The 17,669-nt window shown below is 37.5% G+C and overlaps 2 protein-coding genes and 1 long non-coding RNA gene across 3 annotated transcripts; 2 read left to right on the forward strand and 1 right to left on the reverse strand.

The window, feature by feature from the left end:
* The first annotated feature begins 5,223 nt into the window (after positions 1–5,223).
* LOC104980652 (olfactory receptor 8G2-like) lies at positions 5,224–6,156 on the forward strand. The gene has a single exon (XM_010829410.1). It carries the CDS (start codon positions 5,224–5,226, stop codon positions 6,154–6,156), a length of 933 nt encoding a protein of 310 aa, XP_010827712.1.
* Positions 6,157–9,481: 3,325 nt separating this feature from the next.
* LOC104980653 lies at positions 9,482–13,278 on the reverse strand. The gene is made up of 2 exons (XR_824290.1): positions 13,110–13,278; positions 9,482–10,125 (listed from the first exon to the last, which is right to left on the reverse strand). It is a non-coding gene; the product is annotated as an uncharacterized LOC104980653 (long non-coding RNA).
* Positions 13,279–15,088: 1,810 nt separating this feature from the next.
* Positions 15,089–16,012, forward strand: LOC104980654 (olfactory receptor 8G2-like). The gene has a single exon (XM_010829412.1). The coding sequence runs from the start codon at positions 15,089–15,091 to the stop codon at positions 16,010–16,012; it is 924 nt and encodes a 307-aa protein (XP_010827714.1).
* Positions 16,013–17,669: the final 1,657 nt, after the last annotated feature.

The raw sequence follows: 17,669 nt of genomic DNA on the forward strand, positions 1-17,669 counted from the left end.
TATGTTTTATAAGGCTTATGTGTGTAATAATTATTTTATTACTCTATGCATTAAACAAGCAATATTGAATACATTTTTTCACATGGATGGCTGAAAGATGGGAAGGAATATTTCTGAGAATTTTTGTTTGTTTGTTTCTGAGCATGCATTTATGTATTTCTGCTGCTCAATGCTCAGTCATGTCTGACTCTCTGTGACCCCATGGACTGTAGACCGTTAGGCTACAGTCTCTGTGACCTTTGTCCATGGGATTCTCCAGGCAAGAATACTGGAGTGGGTTGCCATTTCCTCCTCCAGGGGATCTTTCCAACTCAGAGATCAAACCTGTGTCTTGTACATCTCCTCCATTGGCAGGAAGATTCTCTACCATTACTGCCACCTGGGAAGCTCTATTTGTGCATTAAAGAGATCAAAAGATTAAAGAAAGATAAAACATGTCTGCACTGACTCTAGTGATATGAGAACTGGTAGAAGATATGCTATTAAAATATTGGAGTAGATTTCACACAGATTCCAAAGTGAAAATGAAACTTTACCACAAAAATGAGAGGTAAAGAATTCGAAGAAGAACTACTACAGATGAGACAAAAATTAACAAATACATAGGATTTTTTAGATACCAGTACAGATGGGCACACTGTTTTAATAATGGAAAGAACATGATACAATAAATATATTCTAACACTAGGCACTATGATAAGCTTGGATAAAGCTCTCATACAGAGTTTGTCTTTCATTAATTCTCATACAAGCATATATTAATTTCTAAAAACTGTACAATTCCTCATGTACAATTAGCATTTTCAAGGATGTCACAGGAGTGGGTTTCAGAAAATTACTTTATATCTTCTGTTTTAGTCACAGTTAGGTGTGACTGTTCATCACACACACAGAAGCACATACATACTATGGTACGTACACCTAGAGGTGACTCAGGACAGCTTCAGTGGCTCACTGGGGACATAAGCTGCTTACCAATTGCTGCTCTGCTTCAACATCTAGCTTCCATCCATCATTTGGCCTCAGACAATAGTTCCAGATTCATCCTTCATCTCTAACCCTCAGCCATCAGAACTAAAGACAGGGAAGGAGAGAATGTCCCCCAACTTGAAGACAACTGCCTGAAGTGACAGACCTCACCCCCTCCTATTTCCCTTTGGTGTGACCCAGTCATATAGTCCAAGGTGGCTATAAGCAGGGCTAAGCAATACCATGGTATCTATGTAGCCACCTGCCCAACAAAGAATCAAGGCATTTATTATTGAGGAAGAAAGAGAAAATTAGGAATAACTAATAGTGTCTTCCACTCTTTTCAGCATTTGTATTTAGTCCTAGAAAGCTGTGTGTTGTTCTCTCTAGAGTTAACATTTGAATTTGGCTTTGTATCTAAAAGAATAATAATGTGAACTGTGATTAAAATGGCATGCATAACATGCAAAATATATTAATATTTCATAGCTATTAGGATCTGCCAGAAAACTGTTTGTCCTGCTGGGTGGAATAGTTCCTATAATATCTCAGCAATGCAGTTTATTCTTGCCACTTCATTCTTGCTGCTTTCCAGTCCTGACATAGCTTCTTGAATCCATTCTTCTTTTCCAGTTTTTCACACCTTTCAGTTATAAACACCTTTCAATAATGAATGCAAGTTTTCAATTGTCCATGTATTTCTGACCACTCCACACTATTATCTAGCACATTTCTGGTTCCTCACACATACTGCAATAATGATGTCTTTTATGGTACTCCTTATCATTAAAGAATGCTTGTGAGTATTCTATAAAAGTTATCAGAAAGTTAAGGAAAATTTTTTATGTTACATTGTACCATATTTATTGTTCTAAGGTCTGATAATTATTGATGAGCAACATTTTCCTATGTTTTTATGGATTATTCTATCCTATGTTTATGCTACCCTTTTTTCACAGAAATTTGCAAAAATACCTTAAAAATCAGATTAAAATTTGATACCCAAAAATAATTTAAAGCCTTTCAAACTTTGATTAGCCAATATACAGAAATAGCCTAAGGTATGTGGGATATATACACAATGGAATATTATTGAGCCATGAGAAAGAAATCAATCCTGTCATTTGAAACAACATGGAATGACCCAGAGACATTAGGTTAAGTGAAATAAGTTAAACAAAGTAAGACAAATACCATATAATATCACTTGTATGTGGAATCTGACAAATCTGGTCTCATAGAAACCAAAAGTAGAATGGTTTTTACCAGATGGTCAATTGGAGTATAAGGAGATGCAGGTCAAAAAGCACAAACTTCCAGTTGTAAGATAAATAGCTCTGGGGATCTAATATAGAGAATAATGACTACAGTTAATATATTGTATTATATGTTTCTTTTTTTTAATTTAATTTTTTTTTAATTTTTTTGGCCATATGGCATGTGAGATTTTAGTTCCCTAACTAGGGATTAAACTTGAGCCCCTTGAAGTGGAAGTGCAGAGTCTTAACCACTGGATCACCAGGGAAGTCCATTTTATATGTTTCTAGTAGAGTAAATCTTAAATATTTTTACCATAAAATGGAAATGGTGACTATGTGACATGATGGATGTGCTGGCTAAAACCATAGTGGAAATCAATTTGCAATATTAAATTGTATCAAATCAATTGTATATAGTAAGCTTATACAATGTTACATGTCAATTATATCTCAAAGCTGAAAAAGTAAACTTTATCAACACATTTCATACTAAATTTTCCCTCAAAATGATATAACATTTAACAAGTATTTTGAATAAAGACATTATATACAATTTTTATTTCCTAGCAAATACAATTCAGAATTTATGTAGAATTAAAATAATCTCGATAACACATGTATCTCTATATTGTTTCTCAACATACTTCTTATAATATTAGAGAAAAATAAGTCATTATTTTTCCTTGTTAGACTTGTTAGGACTCATGGGATTATGGCACTATCTAACAGATGCATTCAGTCCCCAAGTTAAAATGTTAAAAGCATTTTTGTTTTATGGGTGTATCATGATAGATAAATACAGTGAATAGAGAAAATGAAAACAGAAACTTTTAAAGCTTACATGTAAAAGTTGCTATCTCATTATCTATTATTTCCCTTGTGAAAAATCACTTTAGAAAACTCCTTTAGTGTATGTCTTTGTAATTTCCTGAAATTTTGAACTTTCAATTAACTTGACATGAAATTCACTGGAGCTCTAAAAACTATCACATCCTTGCTTACAATGTGTAATCTAACAAGAGCAATGAACCACATCCATGTGACCATATTAAACACTTGAGATGCAATGGAGAAAAGAGAGAAATTCTAATTGTCTAATTTTCCCAAGAGTTGATACTTGTGGGATAAGGTTCCAAAGGGAAGTAAGAATCATTACTTATTACACATCAGACTCTTAGCGTCAATACTGAGAATATAAAATCACCATTAATATCAACCATCTTTGCTAAGGATCATCAGCTTCACCAGAGGTCAGGACCAGTGATGCAAAATCACAAAAACAGAGACTTTTAGATTATGACCCTCAACACCAAGAAATCCTGAAAGGTTAGTACTCAGAACTATCCACCACCATCATCAGAATCATTTTTACCTTCAGAGTTGGGGGAGAAACCCATAGCTCTAAAGTTTTGGGGAGGAGGTGGTGGTGGTTAGGTGCTATCATGTCCAACTCTTTGTGACCGATGGACAGCAGCATGCCAGGTTCCTCTGTCCATGGGATTTTGCAGGCAAGAATACTGGAGTGGGTTGCCATTTCCTTTTCCATGAAGTCTATGTTAACTTCTCACTCTATGTAAGTCATGGTGCCAAATATTATCTAGTACAGAAGAATAACCAGTAAATAACTCTCAATAATAAATACAGATTTGTAGGCATTAAATGTAACATGTTGTTGTTGTCTAGTTGTTGTGTCTGAGTTGTTGTCACTCAGTTGTGTCTGACTCTTTGTAATTCAATGGACTATAGCCCTCCAGGCTTCTCTGTCCTTGGGATTTCCCAGGCAAGAATACTGAACTGGGTTGCCATTTCCTTCTCCTGGGGATCTTCCCGACCCAGTGATCGAACCCGTGTCTCCTGCATTGATAGGTTAATTCTTTACCAGATAAAAAATGTATTTTGGGGCACATAGAAAATGGTTTAATTAACTGGGGCTTCCACTATTTAAGTTCTTAACTTAAGGATATTGACTCTTAGTTCACAGGATAAAGGGGATAAAGAGAAAAAAGCTAAAGGAATCTAATGAGTCAAAAATGACAGTGCACCATGCTTTTTTGTTAAATAATTAAACCATGTGACAGCTATTAGGACCTTAAAAAAAGGTCCTAATGTATGTCAGATGACATACATCTTTAAATAACAAATTGACTTGAATATATTTAGAGACAATGGAAAATACTGTTAATTGATAAATAATACTGATAATTTAGAAAGCTAATAGCAAATAAAATAATTAAAATCTCTATTTTTACTGTATGTGTTAATGTATGTAGAAAGGAGCAATAAGAAGATGTGCTAAGGAAAAGAAAATTTAAAACTCTGGTCATCATTTAGAAATGAAAATATCAGTCAAATGAAAGATATAACAGGGACAAACTCAATAGGTTAAAACAAAATGACATTTGCTTACAAAGAGCAAGTAACTGCACTAAACTCCCTGTGGGAATCTTTTAACTTAATTTTCACATAAAATGCATATTGGTGTTTTTGTTTTTAAGAGTGTTGGAGAGTAGATGTAATAAACACAAGATCACATGGGGAGTGAATCTTCTGTTAATTATAGGAAGTATACACCATTATTACTTATTTCAAGTGAGATAAAAATCTTATGCTAATTTAAATGAGTATGAATAACATACACATATAGAATATGGGAAGAAAGAAAAGGTCCTCAGAAATAAAAATAGCAATGTTCATTCTGACTGATTTTTAAAATCCATAAATGGTGTTTTCTCTTCAAAAGTGAGGAAGTGTTTGAATTCTAAGGGTTGTGAAGTTTATATTTCCTTCTCTGGTTCAACGAGAATCATCGTTTGTCCCCAAGTAGCAGGAGAGACACAAGAGATTTCTGCTTTATGTATGTCGTCTGATGAGGGATCAAATAATGAGCTCCACAGAATCCGTCCCTCCCCCTCATAAAATACACTCACATGACCACGTCTTCTTACACATATACACTCATTTTCTTGTTTTTAAACTTAGAACCTTGGAGAGGACAATGGACCCTGGAAACCACTCCTCAGTGACTGAGTTCATTCTTGCTGGGCTCACAGAACAACCACGACTCCAGCTGCCCCTTTTCCTCCTCTTCCTAGGAATCTATGTGGTCACGGTGGTGGGGAACCTGGGCATGATCACACTGATAGGGCTCAGTTCTCACCTGCACACCCCCATGTACTATTTCCTCATCAATTTGTCCTTTATTGATCTCTGTCATTCCACTGTCATTACCCCCAAAATGCTGATGAACTTTGTGACAGAGAAGATCATCTCCTACCCTGAATGCATGACACAGCTCTATTTCTTCCTCACTTTTGCTATTGCAGAGTGTCACATGTTGGCTGTAATGGCATATGACCGCTATGTTGCCATCTGCAACCCCTTGCTTTACAACATCACCATGTCTTATCACATCTGCCTCTTCCTCACAATGGGAGTTTATATTTTAGGAATCATTGGATCCACAGTTCACACAGGATTTTTGTTGAGACTCCTTTTCTGCAAAAACAAGGTGGTTAACCATTATTTCTGTGATCTCTTCCCACTTTTGGAGCTCTCCTGCTTCAGCAACTATGTCAATGAATTATTAGTTATATTCTTGAGTGCATTTAACTTCCTGACTCCTGCCTTAGCTATTCTCACTTCATATGTCTTCATCATCTCCAGCATCCTGCATATTCGTTCCACTGAGGGCAGGTCCAAAGCCTTCAGCACCTGCAGTTCCCACATCTCAGCTGTTGCTGTTTTCTATGGATCTGCAGCATTCATGTACCTGCAGCCTTCATCTGTGAGCTCCATGGACCAAGGGAAAGTGTCCTCTGTGTTTTACAGTATCATCGTGCCCATGCTAAACCCTCTGATCTATAGTCTACGAAATAGGGATGTCAAATTCGCCCTGAAAAAAATTGTAGACAGTGGAAAGTGTATATGAATAGAAACAATATGATGATGTCATATCAGTCATTTGATTCACTAAGATATATTATGTATTAAGCTTATTGGATATGAAAAAAGCAATCATACTTGCCTATATAACACATCTCCAAGATTTTATCCAGGCCACTCCTTGAACCTATATTGTAATATTTATATGTAAAATCATAGGCTGTGATTATGAATAAAGTAAAAAAACTCCAGAAGATAAAGTGGTCTTAGTTTTATTTTTAGTGATAATCCAAACCAGCAGAAAAACAGAGGAAGAAGATGAAGATTTTGACATTAATCATAGTAATCCATATAATTTTGTATAAAACACAATATCCAGAATTTAAATGGATAACTTTATTTGATATTCACAGTATTATATAAGCACATCAGACTATTATTTCTCTTAGGAGGAAAATGAAATTGAAAGGCATTTAGTTTGGGACCATGAGTAAATGTCATGGTCCCAAACGTAACAAATGATAGGATGTGGAGGGTTTGGCTCCAGAACCCATGATTGTACTCAGAGTTATATTTTGGCCCCAGGTAATTGTGGGCAGATCTAAAGCCTCCCTAGGAATTTTCTTCTATACATAAAGCAACCTCAGTTCCCTATAAGACTGAGTTTCTTTCCTCCAGATCTCTTTCATACTTTTTTCCTATTTATTTCTTCTGATATCATGAAAATAATCAAAAATATTCAAACCTGACTTCATCAAAGAAAAAGAAAAAGAGTCATTTGAGTCTCAGAGACTTGGGGCTTTCCAGGTGATGCTATTGGTAAAGAATATGCCTGCCAATGCAGGAGACACAGATATGAAGTTTTGATCCCTGGTTAGGGGAGATCCCCTGGAGTAGGAAATGGCAACCCACTCCAGTATTCTTGCTTGCAAAATTCCATGGAGAGAGGAGTCTGGCAGGTTACAGTCCTTGGGGCTGCAAAGAGTTGGACATGACTGAGCAACTGAGCACACATTAGAGATTCAACTGTTATACTTGATATAATAAAGCAATATGTAGCAGTAATTTTATAAAACAGCCTCAACAATATTGTCTTATCTTTAGACAAGAAATAGCTATTTATGAAAGCAGACGCTCATGAAAGCCAACATCCCAGCTAAGCTGTATCACTGTCATATGGTTCATGCTCTTTCCTCCTATAACTTACAAATAATCACCATTTCATGTCAGTTGTTTCTTTGAAATATCTTTTCTCCTACATTGTTTTATTGTGTCTCATTTAACATCTTGTACCTATGAATTTGCATGATATTCTAAATACTCAGTGTTTTCTGTCTCTTCCCAATTCAAATCATCTTATTTGCCAGATTGATGCTCTTTGGCTAGTGTGCTATCTTATCTGATATAACAAGTACAGATGCACTGATAGAATTAAAACAATGGCTCTTATATCTCTTAGTACTTTTTTATAAATTATTTATTAAAGACCTGGTTAAATTCTTCCCATTTCTGAGCTCTTTCTCTATCAGTTTAATCCTGAGATTCAACTGTATGAGCCTGGTTGATGACCACAGCCAGGTGACCTAGCGGTGTCCTCTGAGCTGTTATTGTTCAGTTGCTAAGACATGTCTGACTCTTTGCAACCCCATGAACTGCAGCACACCGGGCTTCCCTGTCCTTCACTATGGCCCTGAGTTTGCTCCAACTCATGTCCATTGAGTCGGTGATGCCATCCAACCATTTCATCCTCTGTTGTCCCATTCTCCTCTTGCCTTTAATCCCAGCCTCAGGGTCTTTTCCAATGAGTAGGCTCTTTGCATCAGGCGGCCAGAGTATTGGAGTTTCAGTTTCAACATCAGTCCTTCCAATGAACAGTCCTCTGAGCCACAACCACAAAAGTCAGGTATGATCTGACACAAAAGAGTATGATCTCCCTTCCAGGAGATAACTGGAAGCTCGAGTGAGGGACAGGGAGAGTGCAGACCTTCTGCCCTGTTGCCTATATCCCAGAGAGTATTTCAATAAGCTCTCAATGTGTGTCTCCTTAGATGCCTATTCCTCTTGCCTATGCTTAAAAATAAGCAAAAAAGCCTCTTTCACAAAAAGCCCAGGTGCTTTTCTAAAAGTGAGTTGCCTTGAGCTGAGCTCTGGGGTGGCTCAGTCTGCCTGAATGTGAGTTTTAAGAGTGGTTTCTCCGGGATGTTCCTGGTGGTCCAGTGGTTCAGGATCTGCCTTCCAATGCAGGGGACACGGATTCAATCCCTACTCAGGGACCTAAGATTCCCACGTGCCATAGGGCAACAAAGCCCAAATGCTGCAGCTAGAGAAACCTGTGCACCACAACTACTGAACCTGCAGGCAACAATGAAGGCCCAGCAGACCAAAAAATTGAACTTCTTTTTAAAGAACTGTTTCTCATGTCACTATAGCACTGTGGGTCTCATGATCACAAGCCCTGCTCACTTTCCTGCTAAATGTTTTGTGGACTTCTCTATTTGGTTCAGGTCTCAACAGTTGTAGTGCCAGATGTGGGGTTCAAGCTGTTAGCTCGTCAAGCAGAAGCTCAGGGTTCTGAGTATGCTGACTGTGGTTTGTTGCAGCGAGCTGTGGTTTATGACAAGATTGTGTCTCAGCCTCTCAAATCCACTTCAGTGTGGCCTTTTCTTGTTTGCCCAATGTGTAAGAATTGATCAACTAGTCCTCCTCTCCCCAAAAAACCACCCCACAGGAAATTATTTTCTATGTAGCTCTAAATTCATTGTATCCATGGGAGAATGTGAGTTCCGTATGTTATTTCTTTGAACCAGAGCACCCATGTGTATTTCTATTTTAGTACACCACACGTTAATCGAAAAACAGCTAGTAAATTTCTTACATTGATGTTTGATATATGAAAATGACTATGAAAATTTTTTGTGTTTTCAAGCATTTATAAATATTTAAAACTTTAAAAAGTGTTACAAAATTTAAAATGTGAATGTGTGTGTCACTCGGTCCTGTCCAACTCTTTGTGACCCCGTGGACTGTAGCCCACCAGGTCTTCTGTCCATGGAATTCTCCAGGCAAGAATACTGGAGTGGGTTGCCATTTCCTTCTCCAGGGGATGTTCCTGACCCAGGAATTGAACCTGGGTTTCCTGCTTTGCAGGAGATTCTTTACTGTCTGAGTCACCAGGGAAGTCCCAACACACACAAACTTTAAAAGTACTAAGAAAGGTAAAAATTTAAAGCCTCCTTAGGAATTTTCTATGGATCTGCAGGGTTATGGATCTCAATCTGAGAACTAGTGGAAGATGTGGTATTAACATATTAGAATAGATATCAGAGTACTTCCAAAACACAAAAAATAGAAATCAAGGACTTGGAGATCTACTACAAACGAGAAAGATTTTAATGAATACATAAGATTTGTTAAACATTATTATGGCAGGAGATATTTTCAAATGTTTTAGTAATTGGAAACAGCATGACTGAGTAAATGCATTCTAAAGTAGGCACTCTGATGGACTTAAATAATGTTCCATACAGAATTTATTCTCATTAACTTGGATTCAACCCTATATTAATTTCTTAAAAAAAAAATAAGGAAAAAAAAAACAACCTGTTCTTGATGTACAATTAGCATGCTCCAGGATCTTTAGTTTGCATTTCTTTTTATTTTCAAAATTAATTGCAATTAAACTTAGCTGCAATTAGTTTTCACTGTACATCACACGCAGTCCCACACACACACATGCACCATGGTGCCTTAAAGATCTTCAGGACTGGTTCAGTGGCACACTGTGGAACATAAACTTCTTTTAAATTGTGATCTACTACAACACCTAGCTTCTATCTATCTCTTGGTCTCAGACAATAGCTCCAGATAGATCTTGCATCTTAATCCCTCAACCATCAGAAGAAAAGATGTGGAAGGAAAGGAAACGTCCCCTAACTTGAAGACCACCACTTGAAGTGACAGAACTTACCTCTTCCTATTTCCCTTTGGTGAAATTTGGCCAGGCAATCAAGCTTAGCTGGAAGAAAGGCTAAGAATATACCTACTAAACAGAGTGAAGCAAGTCAGAAAGAAAAACACCAATACAGTACACTAACGCATATATATGGAATTTAGAAAGATGGTAACGATAGCCCTGTATGCGAGACAGAAGAGACACAGATATAAAGAACAGTTTTTGGACTCTGTGGGAGAAGGTGAGGGTGGGATGCTTTGAGAGAATAGCATTGAAACATGTATATTACCATATGTGAAATAGATCACCAGTCCAGGTTCATTGCATGAGACAGGGTGCTCAGGGCTGGTGCACTGGGATGACCCAGAGGGATGGGATGGGGAGGGAGGTGGGGGAGGGGTTCAGGATGAGGAACACATGTGTGCCCCTGGCTGATTCATGTCAATGTTTGGCAAAAACCACCACAATATTGTAAAGTAATTAGCCTCCAATTAAATAAATTATTTTTTAAAAAAGAAAATACCAAGGTGTTTAGATAGCCATGCACCCAACTAAGATTCGGGGAATTTATTATTGAGGAAAAATGGGAGAAGGAAAATTAGGAATAACCAGCAATCTCCTGCACTTTTTCAATATTTACATTTAGTCCTAAACAACTGTATGTTGTTGCATCTAGAGTCAACATTTGAATTTAACAGTGCATCTGAGGAGGATGACAATATGAAATTGGTTAAAATAAAATGTGTAGGGCATAATTAAAATATACTACTATTTTCATAACTGTTAGTATCTACTACAAAGCTGTTAAGTTGTTCCAGGTAGTTCTGTAAGATCTCAACATTGCTGGGTTCATCCCTATGACTGTGGCATGCTGCTTTTCCATCCTGAAATGACTTCTTGACTCCATTCTCCTTTTTCAGTCTTACACACCTTTCTAAACTAAATACTAGTATTTAATTCTCCATGCATTTCTGATCACTCTATTACCAGGTACACTCCCAGTTCCTCACGGATACTAAAATAATACAAGTATTTTTGCTTTCTGAATACATCATAATATTTAAGCACAATTAGTATTGTACATGAAAAAGAAAAAAAAAAAGGCTTTCACATCTTACTTATAAAGTTTGTTTCCCTCGATTTTCTCATTTTCACCTAGTGGGAAATTACTTCATTGATAGGTGGACATGAAATTCACTGGTGCTCTAACAAACTTGGTCTGTCACATCCTTGTTTACAATACAGAATCCAACAAGAGCACTGAATCACAGCTACATGACACTATTAAACACATGAGGGCCAAAGGGGGAAAAGCAAAATTCTAATTGCTTTTTTTCCCAAGAGTTGATACTTATGAGATATGAACCTAATGGGAGTTCACTCTCATTTTTCCTAATTAGACTCTAAGAATCAATATGCAGAGTATAAAATTATCATTCAAATGAACCAATCTTTACTGAGAGCCGTTACTTTCATCAGAGGTCAGGACCAGTGACATATCATTACCATGGAGGCTATTAGGCTGTGATACCTCAACACCTAACAGCCCTGCAAGGTTAGTATTCAGAACTATCCACCAGCAACATCAGATCCCACCCTTCAGAGACACTGGGGAGAAACATATAACTCTGAAATTTCAGGGAACAAGAACTGTGTGTCTGAATCCCAGCCCTGACTTTTATGATTTTAGATCTTCAACTGTGGCTCTGTGCTAAATCACTTCAGTTGTGTCCAACTTTTTGTGACCCCATGGACTGTAGCCCACCAGGCTCCTCTGCCCATGGGGTCCTCCAGACAAGAATACTGGAGTGGGCTGCCATGCCCTCCTCTAGGGGATCTTCCCAACCCAGGGATAGAACCTGCATCTCTTACATCTACTTGCGTTGGCAGGCAGGTTCCTTACCACTAGCACCACCTGGGAAGCCCTCTGGGGCTGCCTCCAAGTGCAATTACAAATGCGGAAAGGTGTTCTTTCTTCCTTTTTTAAATAGCTATCTGTCCTCACTCAAATATTCACACTACATTATGAGCAAGGAGAGGAGGAGATGGTTGAATAGCATCACTGATTCAATGGACATGAGTTTGTGCAACTCTGGGAGATGGTGAAGGACAGGGAAGCCTAGCATGCTACAGTCTACGGACTGTACAAACCTGGCATGTACAGTCCATGCTGTAGTCCTTGCAAAGAATCAGACATGACCGAGTGACTAAACAAGAGCAAATGAGCAAAGACTACCTTATGAGCAAGGACACTTTCCTGTCCCTGGCTGAATAAAATTGTGACCAACACTTCCTTCTCTACTCACTTTGACAGAGATAGTGTGAGAATTTTGTTCACTTATGTGGAGTCTATATTAACATGTAGCTAAGCATCTTTCAAATGATTTTTATTAAAAGCTCATGTTTATTGATGCTTGCTGTATGTAAGGCACCATGCCAAACACTGTATTGAGTAAACAAAACACTCTAGTGCTGAAGAAAAATCAATAAATAAGCCATAATAATTGATGCAGATTTATTTATGTACTAAATATAATATAAAAATATATTCATGGGCACATAGAAAATTTTATTATTAACTTGGGCTTCCACTGTTAAAGTCCTTAACTAAAGGGTCTTCAAAATCAAATACATTTTATAAGATAAAGGGCATAGAGTGAGACGAGTTAAAGGAATTTGATGAGTCAAAAATGAGAGCTTATTATGTTCTTTTGTGAAATAAAACTTGTGATACCTGTTGGAACATCAAAAAGAAAATTTTTCTTGTCAGATGATGTGAATCTAGAAATGACAAATAATTTGGCTTGACTTTATTTGGAGACCATGGAAAATATTCATAATTTAAGAAGTTAATATTCAGTAAAATATTTCAAATCTCTATATTACTATATCTATTAATGTAGAAAGGAGCAACAAGAAGATGTTCTAAGGATAAGAAAACTTAAAATTCTGGCCATGATTAAAGAATAAAAATGCTGGTCAAATAAAGCATATTATAGGGAGAAGCTGAATAGGTTAACAGTAAAATAACACTGACATTTTCTTACCAAGAGCCAGGGACTGGGCTAAGCTCCTTGTGAGAATCATTTTACTTAATTTTCACATGAAACGGATTTTTGCTTTTTCAGAATTGGAGAGCAGATCTGATTATCTCAAGGTCTTGTGGTAAGTATGAAGTTCATGGACTCTTCAGTCCACTAATTCTAACTTGCTATCAGGGCTTATGTGTGAGTGTTTAGTCACTAAGTCATGTCCAACTCTTTGTGACCTCATAGACAATAACCCGCCAGACTCCTCTGTCCATGGGATTCTCCAGGTAAGAATACTGGAGTGGGTTGCCATTTCCTCCTCCAGGGGAATCTTCCCAACACAGGGATCAAACCTGTGATTCCTGGTTTGAGACAGAGGGATTCTCCTCTGTCTCCTGCATTGCAGGCAGATTTTTTAAGAATTATAAAATCATGAAACAGTGAAACTGAGATGTTAAAGATTATTTAATCCAAGCATCAGGTGCTTACTGTTATTAATAATTCCTGCTAAGTAATTATTTATTTAAGATGAAATCAACATTTTCCCTGAAAGACCTGGGTATTTTGGTAGTTGGAGTGTTTGTTTTGTTGTGAAACCAAATATTTCTCCAGTAGTTTTAAGCAATTATTTTTACTTCATTCTATTGGTGACATATAAAATGAGCCCAATAACTCTTGGAAAAACCAACATGTTGAACGATACCTGTCAGGTGTCACACGGGTTTTAATTTTGCTAGAAAAACATGCTTAGTCTAACCATTCTAATATGGCAGAGTTTAGATCATTTTACTAGTTTACTAGTTTTCCAGTTTTTCTCTATCAGATAAAGTATTGCATCTTTAATGAAAAACTATTGTTTGAGTTTTAAGTAAGATTATGAATTTCCATTTTCTAGAATCTACTCATTATCTATACAAATGTAAACTAAAAGTGAGTTGGTCTTTAAACAAAGAACACATTCCACAGTTGACAAATACTGAGTTTACATTAAAATTTCTAATTGTATTTTGCATGTGCTCTACTAATCCACATCTCTATCATCTTTGAATTCCATAGAGAGCATCTGCAAAATATAGGATTATATTAATAAAAAAGACCAGAATAAACAGGACCTAGTATTTGTGTTCAGAAATGCTTCTCATATTTGGGGTGGGGGGAGTGGGATTATAGTATTCTCATCTTTTCCATCAACCATGAAGTGCAAATTCCAGGAACTAAACTTTGTACACTGATCCCCTGGTCACAGTGGTGGCATACATGACCTATATTGGGGTCATTATATTCTGACTCCCAGTTATCAAAATTAGAATAAAGGAGGAAGGTTCTTGAGTCTGGAAAACCTATTGAGGTATAAGGATGATGTCTGCCATGCAGTTATGTTTCTGTCCCCTGGGGTCATAGTCCAGGGAGAAGGACGTTGGGACATTAAAGAAATAGACCTCAGGTGAAATGATACAGATAGTTCCCCAGTCCTTCAGATATTTTGAGTTATGATTCTAGTGCAGAAAATATCTGAAATTAATACAATTATTTTTCATATTTATGAATTATATGTTAATTTACTAGAGAAAGCACACACTACTTATATATTCTGAGTGAAATAAAAATACTGTGCATTTTACATGAGTATTATTAATACATATGTAAAGAATATGGAAAGAAAGAAAAAGTCTTCAGAAGTAACAATAGTAATATTCACTCTGATTTTAAAAATCTAGAAATTGGTATTTTCTCTTAAAATGTTATGAAGTATCTTAATTACAAAATAATTAATTTTAATTTTATTTTTTTCTCTGGTTCAACTAACATCATTGTCTCAGGAGATCACTGCATTATGAGTCTTCTTTGGTGAGAGACTGAACAACGACTTACCCAGAATTACTCTCCCCAACACCCACTCACACGTACACACGTGTACATAGACACTCACACACATGCACACACAGGCATAAAATATTCTCATTTTCTCTTTAAATATAGAAGGGACTGAGAAGAAAATGGACCCCGGAAATCACTCCTCAGTGACTGAGTTTATCCTCGCTGGGCTCACAGAACAGCCACAACTCCAGCTGCACCTTTTCCTCCTCTTCCTAGGAATCTATGTGGTCACAGTGGTGGGGAACCTGGGCATGATCACACTGATTGGGCTCAGTTCCCACCTGTACACCCCCATGTACTATTTCCTCACCAACTTGTCCTTTATTGATCTCTGTCAGTCGACTATAATTACCCCCAAAATGCTGGTGAACTTTGTGACAGAGAAGAATATTATCTCCTATCCTGAATGCATGACTCAACTTTATTTCTTCATCATTTTTGCTATTGCAGAAAGTCACATGTTGGCTGCAATGGCATATGACCGCTATGTTGCCATCTGCAACCCCTTGCTTTACAACATCACCATGTCTTATTACATCTGCTTCTGCCTCACAGTGGGAGTTTATATTTTGGGCATCACTGGATCCACAATCCATACAGGATTTATGTTGAGACTCTTTTTCTGCAAGACCAATATCGTTAACCATTATTTCTGTGATCTCTTTCCACTCTTGGAGCTATCCTGTTCCAGCATCTATGTCAATGAATTATTGGTTATAGTTTTGAGTGCATTCAACATTTTGACTCCTGCTCTAGTTATTCTTGCTTCCTACATCTTCATCATTTCCAGCATCCTCCAAATCCACTCCATGGAGGGCAGGTCCAAAGCCTTCAGCACCTGCAGTTCTCACATTGCTGCTGTTGCTATTTTTTATGGATCTGCTGCATTCATGTACCTACAGCCATCATCAGTCAGCTCCATGGACCAAGGGAAAGTGTCCTCTGTGTTTTATACCATCATTGTGCCCATGCTAAATCCCCTGATCTATAGCCTACGGAATAGGGATGTCAAATTTGCCCTGAAAAAAAAGTTTAGACTGTGAAAAACATATATGAACAGAGTCAATATTATGATGGTATATCAGTTATTTGGACTGCCAAGGAATTCCCCAATTCTTAATTATCTATAATATATTTAATAGAGAAACCTCTAACCTTAATTGATCCTTTCATAATAGGTCTCAGTAACTTGTTTTCCAACAAATATATTAATCAGACTCTGAGAGATGGATTCTTTGGAGATTAGGTCAGAACTAATAAGTAATAGAGAATATTATTTGAAATTAATAAAAATTCCAAGATGTTGCAACTAATGTTCTCTATTCTGAATCCATTAGGAGACCCTTTCAAATTTCTATTTCTCTCTGTTGTTGTTCAGTCACTCAGTCATGTTCAACTGTTTGTGACCACATGAACTCAGCACGTGAGGCTTCCCTGTCCTTCTCTATCTCCCGGACTTTGCTCAAACACATGTCGCTTGAATTGGTGATGCCATCCTACCATCTCATCCTCTGTTTTCTCCTACTTTTCCTGCCTTCAATCTCTCCCAGCATCATGGTATTTTCCAATGAGTTGGCTGTTCACATCAGGTGGCCACAGTATGTCTCTCTGATTTCACTCCAGTTTTATTTTCATATTGTGTTTCATTATGATAGATATTAGACCTCCTTAATATGAAGTTTCAAATTTCATGAGGTCAGTAACTGTAATTTTGTAATTTTTATATTCTTGTTTAAATCTCATTGAGTGGTAAAATACTTTCTAAACTCAACATTCAAAAAACTAAGATCTTGTCATCTGGTGCCATCACTCCATGGAAAATCGGTGGGGAATAAGAGGAAACAGTGACAGATTTTATTTGCCTGGGCTCCAGAATCCCTTTGGACAGTGACTGCAGCCACAAAATTAAAAGAAACTTGCTCCTAGGAAAAAAAGCTATGACAAACCTAGAGAGCATATTAAAAAGCAGAGATGTCACATTGCCAACAAAGGTCTGCATAGCCAAGTAATGTTTTTTCCAGTAGTCATGTATCGATGTGACAGTAGGACCATCAAGAAGGCTGAGTCTGGAAAATATATTTTCTCAAATTGTGATGCTGGAGAATACTCTTGAGAGTCCACTGGAAAACAAAGATCAAAACAGTCAATCCCAAAATAAATCAACCCTGAATATTCATTGGAAGGACTGATGCTGAAGCTGAAACTCCAATACTTTGGTCACCTGATGTGAAGAGCCGACTCATTGGAAAAGACCCTGATGTGGGGAAAGACTGAGGGCAGGAGGAGAAGGGAGCTGCAGAGGATGAGATGGTTAGATAGTATCATTGACTTAATGGACATTTGTTTGAGCAAACTCCAGGAGATAGTGCAGGACAGGGAAGCCTGTTACGCTACAGTCCATGGGGTCAAAAGAGCAGGACACCACTTAAGGAAAGAACAATGATGGGCCTCAGTTCAGCTCGTTCAATTGCTCAGTCGTGTCCAACACTTTGCGACCCCATGAGCCACAGCACGCCAGGCCTCCCTGTCCATCACCAACTCCTGGAGTTCACCCAAACTCATGTCCATCGAGTCGGTGATGCCATCCAGCCATCTCATCCTCTGTTGCCCCTTCTCCTTCTGCCCCCAATGCCTCCCAGCATCAGGGCCTTTTCCAATGAGACAACTCTTTGCATGAGGTAGCCAAAGTATTGGAGTTTC

The sequence above is a fragment of the Bison bison genome, unplaced genomic scaffold (genome assembly GCF_000754665.1).
Source record: "Bison bison bison isolate TAMUID 2011002044 unplaced genomic scaffold, Bison_UMD1.0 scf7180017864506, whole genome shotgun sequence".
NCBI classification, from domain to species: domain Eukaryota; kingdom Metazoa; phylum Chordata; class Mammalia; order Artiodactyla; family Bovidae; genus Bison; species Bison bison.